The following is a 5,923-nucleotide window of genomic DNA, read 5'->3' as shown; positions in this document are numbered from 1 at the left end:
TAATAACTTTTATGCTTTGTTTGAATGAGAAGAAACATAGGAGGGGAAAAAACAGTTTTGGGTGAGAGAAAATTGAGGGAAGAAAAATTAGAGTGAAGCAAAAAAAAATTTCTCTGTTTATATATGTTTGAAAAAAATGTGGTATAGAGCCAATGTCTCTTTTGAAAAAAAAGAAAAACATATGGTAATTTTAAAAAACATGTTATCTTTTTCCCTTTTGTTTTACATCTGAAAAAGGGAAAATCTATGTTTCAAGAGAAAAAGTAATCGAGATAGAGACTTGGGAATCTTCAAGAACAAGTATTTTAAGGAAACGACGTCATTTTACATCATACGACATTTATTTAAGCTTTGAGTCATGTGACAACATCACAACACCTTGTAAATCGCCGGGGGAAAAAAATTGAGTAATAATTAGTCTCTTGTTTCTCCCTTAGTTCACGACCCGGCAATCACGTCTCACTTCTCCATTGTGAGATAACACACCCACATTCCCAAGCTTCAACATGGAAGCAATAAACTCATTGAAGAACAAGCTTTGATCTTTAGCAAATGCTTCAACAATCCATCTGGTCCTGTAATCTCCAACTATTGCTTGATCTGATATAAACAATCCTTTCCCAGCAAGCAATCTCTTGTAATAGTCATTATCAAACGCTGAAGCTGTTGAGTCCAAGAAGTGTCCTGCATTATGGCCCCTGAATGATGGTTTTTCTGGGCATTTCTGCTTCAGATCTTGAGCGAACTTAGAGTCTAAACTGGGATCGACGTCATGCAACAGATTGAAATTCCTAAGCCGAGCTTCGAATGAAGAACAGTGTGAGAATCCCAGAGTGTGACCACCTGATAGAGTGACCAAATCTTTGACGTCTAATCCTCTTGAAGCGAAGCTCTGAATAAGTTGGCTCACATTTGAAGTTGGAGGTGGCAAGTTTCTTGTGTCTGATGCTTTTGACACTCTTCCATCTTTTCTTCCTTTTAGAACTTCCCATGATGGACCCCCAGACTGAGAGAGATAAACCAGTAAAGTTACTTTTGAAGTTACTTTTGTGTGTACGGTATTTGATTAATGTGTTGAAAAGTTAATTATTAACTAAACAATGGATTAAATGTATATGCTATAAAGTAAGTCCCATCACATTAGCTTAAGATATTTTGATAGAAAGACAAACTATCTCTAAACTAAAAAAATTTAGTATGATATCATTTCGATGCGTTCGACCTGGATGTCAAAAAACAAAAACCAAAAAAAAAACCAAAGAAAAAAAACAAATGGTGGACTTGAGACCTGTTAGACTCAAATTAAAAGATTAGACAAAGAGAAGAAGAAAAAAAATAAATGAATAAAAGGAAAAGGCAAAAAAAGAAACAGAAATGAAAAAAGAAAAAGAAAAAGAAAGTAGTAGGAGAAATATTAGAATGTATTAAAAAGTCTATCATGTTGATTAACTAATTAAAGAATGGATTAAAGATATATGAGCTTAAGATAGGTCCTATTAAATTGACCTAAATTATTATTTTGATAGAAAGTAAATTATTATTTTGATAGAAAGACAAACCTAATATACATACCTAATCAACAAAGTTTAATTTATAGTAAAGTAGTAATTAATATATACAGAATATGTACGAGAAGTTGAAGTGTTGATTTGTTCATTACCAGGGTTACCACATCTCTGGCTGCAATGGCGAGAATATCAGCACACGAAACTATGTGTGGGCATGCCTTTTCAAGCTTGGCTTTAGCTTCATCAATCACATAGAATGATCTCACAGAGATGTTTGGAGGGCCATCTTTCTCAGCTTTGCTCGTAGGAGTTGAGTCTAAAAGTACTGATGCATCACAACCCTACACGAAAAAACACAGAAAAATTAACCTGAAAAAAAGATATGTACACGCAAACACGTGTGTACACAAACCAAAACAATGAGCTAGCATACCCTAATGAAACAGTCATGGAAGAACATCCTCAGTATGCGAGCTGGGACTTTAGGGTCATGCTGAGAAGCATTAAGAACAGTGTCTTTAATGATTTTTTCCAACTGAGGACATGTATGGTCGTAGTGATGGACATCAAGCTCTGCTTGTGATAACAAAGCCAAAGCTAAGAAAGCGAAAATGGTTGTACAGAGCAACAAGTTTTTCAGGGGCAAAGGAGCCATATTTGGTCTGATCAATGACACGACTGACAAGAACATACAAGATCTGGAGAATGAGGATGTGACTGTGAGGATTAATCCATGGAAGCCTGAACTGTATAAATAGAAGTGAATCTACTAACAAGTGCATGTTTAACGCAGAATCATAGTGATCCTTTAAAGTCACTCAATGTTGGAAGTTAGAGCAAAGTCTAGAAGACCAAAACTTTGACCCCGCTTTTGTTGTGCGCTTTAAGACCAAGTAGTCTATCCACCTACGTCAATCTGAAAGTGACCATCAACGGGTTTGAAAATTATATAATTTTGGGATAATAAAGCTTTCGTCCCTGCTTCAATTACCATTATTGATTTTATTCTTTTTAAGTTTAATTTTTATTGATGTGGTCCCTTTGATTTTTTTTAAATTATCATGTTAGTCTTTTAAATTTTAAAACATAAATTAACTCTCAAATTAATTTAATTTATAAAGTATATTGAATGATTTGACATGTATATATAGTTAAATTTTTTAAAGTTTTTGAATATGTTTTTTCCTATCTAAATAATTACACTTTTTTATTAATTTACATGACTATAATTAATATTCCTTTGTCCATGTGAATGGATTTTTAACATTGTTATCTCTTTTTTAAATAATAAAGGACCAGATTGATAACTGAAACAAATTTAAAAGATTAAATTGATAAAAATTAAATTCAAAAAACTAAATCAATAGCCGAGACAGACTTAAGGGATTCAAAATTTCATTGTTCCTGTAATTTTTGTTATTGATCATGTAAAGGGAATGTGTTAGAGGATGGTGTAGTATCGGTCATATGTACTATATTCTAGTGCATATGGTTCTGTTAGTTTAGGTGAGATTGTAGAGTTGGTGATGAGAGATGGAGTACAAGTTTATGCATGGAGTACAAGTTTATGCAACATGTCAATGTGCCTTCTTTTACAGGTATATATGTTGTAATTGTTATTATTAATATTGCTAGGGCTACGTAATTAGAAAGCTAAGGCAGACCAAGAAGAAAATTTGTTTTGGGTTCCAAGTTTTAACTTTTAACTTGGATATATAATGTCAGCCTCTCTTAATTAATTTGACGAAAAAAATTTAAGTAAAACATCTTCTTCCTTGAAACTTGAAAGACCGTATCAAAAGAAGACAGAGATTTGAGAAGACCGATTTACGAATACCATCTTCCTTTTCTCCTCAGCAATAAAAGGAAAAAGAACAAAGAAAAAACTTTAACGAAGACCTCAAAGAATGTCGTAATTGTGCCCAAAAGAACAGAGAAAACCAAAAAAAAAAAAAACATTTGATATGGATTCAGTGCGTGTTTGGATAGCTAATTAATCGATTTTGAGGGAAAAAATCGATTTTGCAGTCAATTATCCATACGGCAATTTTTCCAAAAAATTAATTTTTTGAAAAAAATTGATTTTTTTTGCAAAGCTATCAGAGGCAGCTTTTGTGTTCAAATTACAAAGGCATATAAAGAAAATTATAAAGAAACGCCTGAGAAAAAAATTTCAAGAAAGGCACAAAGTTAAAAAAAAAACAAAATCAAACTCTCTTTTTTCCTTTTTCTTTTAGCAAAATTCAAACTTTAAATTCTCAAAAAAGTTACTAGCATTAATTTTTGCCAACTACCATCCTCCACTTAGCACCTGCTATGAAACTAATTTAAATAAAATATTAATTAGTAAAATAAAATTAATTTAATTTAATTTAAAATTGAGGGTCATTATAAATTTTTTTACAAAGGTCCACAGAGATAGAGATTTTGTGTCATTTGTTATATTATTACATTTTTTATATTGCCATAAGTTTTAAGCAGTGCTTCACATTTTCGTCAAATATGGCTTATATTCATGATATCATTAGAGATCAATTTGTAAATAATTATCTTCATTAATTATTGTAAAATTTTATGTTTGGTATTTAAGAATAAAATCTTTGTCTTTTATTAAATGTATTTGTTAATATTAATATAATTTAAATTTTTATAATTAATCAGATATATAATTTAAATAATATATTTTAATTTTTAAATATTAAATAAAAATTTATTAATAATTTAATTTTGAAAGACAACGTCCTTTATAATAATTTATATAGATAAAATTAATTATGAATAAATTATTCATACGTCTTCAATTTCGTTAAAATTAATTTTAAAAATATAATATTCAAATATATTGTATTATAAAATAATTAATTATGATTAAAATTTATTATTTAATTAATTATTTTTATAATTTATTATATCCAAATTAAACACAAACGAACACTGAATCGATACTTTGAAGTGAAAATGAAAAATATCAACTTCAAGACATTGATTTTTTTAATGATCCATCATCCATGTGGCCTATGATGGAGTTTTGGGTTGTTATCTCTCGAGCCCATTGTCTCTGACTCTCTCATAGTTAATAGATGAAGAAAATAGAACCTACAGTTAAAATAGCATGTGTGGAATCTATGATAAAATTAAAAATTTAATTTACATTAAAAAAATTTTGGAATTTTAATTTAAAAAATAATAAATTTTAAATGAAATAATTTGTTGATTATATTTTCAATATAAATGTACAAAGTAATAAATTATATAATCAAATAAATTTCACAATAGTAACAAATTATAAAAAAATATTAAATTGTTGTTGAATATGACTTCTAATACTTGAGATATATTAGGCAATGAATTCTGGTCAGTAATATGTATTTAACATTTTAATATTAACACAATAACAAACTATAAAATATAACAAGATGCTAGAGATACTATATGCCATCATGCTTAAAAAATGCTCATAAAGGTACTCATCCATCGCATGCCAACAAAAAATTCATATCGACAATGAGATTTGAATTATAACTTTATGAGTTACTAGTCAAATTATTATCTAATTGAATCAAATTTTGTTGGTTTTTATATCATTACTAGAAAAATACAAATTAGCGAGGAAATTTAGCGAGGAATTATCTATTCCTCTCTAAAATACCAAATTAGCGAGGAAATTAGCGAGAGATATTAATTTTGTAGCTTGACTTAAAATTAGTGAGAAAATTAGCGAGAGATTGTCAATCCCTCTCTAAAATAAGAGAATTAGCGAGGAAAATAGTGAGAGACTGTCAATCCCTCTCTAAAATAAGAGAATTAGCGAGGGATTTAGTGAGAAATTCTATCCCTAGTTAATTACTAAAAAAAATTACCTTTTGACAATGACTTTTAATTATACATTTAAGATTTCAGCATTATAACGAGGGATTTCAGCATTAAGTTAATTATACTTTTAATTATAGCGAGGGATTCTATACCTTTTGACAATTCGACATTACTTAGGATCGTGTCTTCGTGCCAACAGTCTAATATTTGCAGCTAACGGGATTTCAGCATGTTTACTTGTTGTGGCTTTTATTAAGCTTCGAGGCCGGCTCCTTTTGACCTATTTGAGCGACGTTTCATATTTAGTCCAAACAATGCCCCCCGCGTGCCAATGGCTGGTAACATAAGCCACATGACACATTTGAAAAAGCTGAAACATCGCTTCATTTTTGAGCGCCCTCTACTAATATAAACTTGTTTCTTTATTCTGGTCACTTCTTTTACCCTCTTTACTGTTTCTTGAACTTCAAGTTTTTAATCCACTGTATTTCTATTACCCCAACTTTTAAATGGCTTCTTCCGCTCTTGCTATTTCTTCTGCTGCTGCCCTTTCTTATACTTCTGTTGGTAATTTGCCAGATTCTCTGGCGATTATCTAAAAC

At 30.1% G+C, this 5,923-nt stretch overlaps 1 protein-coding gene across 1 annotated transcript; it reads right to left on the bottom strand.

The window, feature by feature from the left end:
• Window positions 1–289: 289 nt before the first annotated feature.
• On the bottom strand, window positions 290–2,246 carry LOC129287511 (peroxidase 66-like). The gene is made up of 3 exons (XM_054923701.1): window positions 1,942–2,246; window positions 1,661–1,849; window positions 290–1,006 (listed from the first exon to the last, which is right to left on the bottom strand). Exons 1-3 carry the CDS (start codon window positions 2,197–2,199, stop codon window positions 434–436), a joined length of 1,020 nt encoding a protein of 339 aa, XP_054779676.1. The 5' UTR covers window positions 2,200–2,246; the 3' UTR covers window positions 290–433.
• Window positions 2,247–5,923: the final 3,677 nt, after the last annotated feature.

This window comes from Prosopis cineraria, unplaced genomic scaffold, assembly GCF_029017545.1.
Source record: "Prosopis cineraria cultivar Desert tree isolate PC_DT_omini unplaced genomic scaffold, ASM2901754v1 PC1, whole genome shotgun sequence".
NCBI classification, from domain to species: Eukaryota; Viridiplantae; Streptophyta; class Magnoliopsida; order Fabales; family Fabaceae; genus Prosopis; species Prosopis cineraria.
This window is presented reverse-complemented; position numbering and strand designations above follow the sequence as displayed.

What these genes read in the sequence shown, in the direction of transcription:
- LOC129287511 (XM_054923701.1), bottom strand. Translation starts at nt 2,199, where the DNA reads ATGTTCTTGTCAGTCGTGTCATTGATCAGACCAAATATGGCTCCTTTG. An exon ending in TCCATGACTGTTTCATTAGG is followed by an intron (nt 1,850 to 1,941) that starts GTATGCTAGCTC and finishes TTTTTCGTGTAG; the next exon opens with GGTTGTGATGCATCAGTACT. An exon ending in CCAGAGATGTGGTAACCCTG is followed by an intron (nt 1,007 to 1,660) that starts GTAATGAACAAA and finishes TATCTCTCTCAG; the next exon opens with TCTGGGGGTCCATCATGGGA.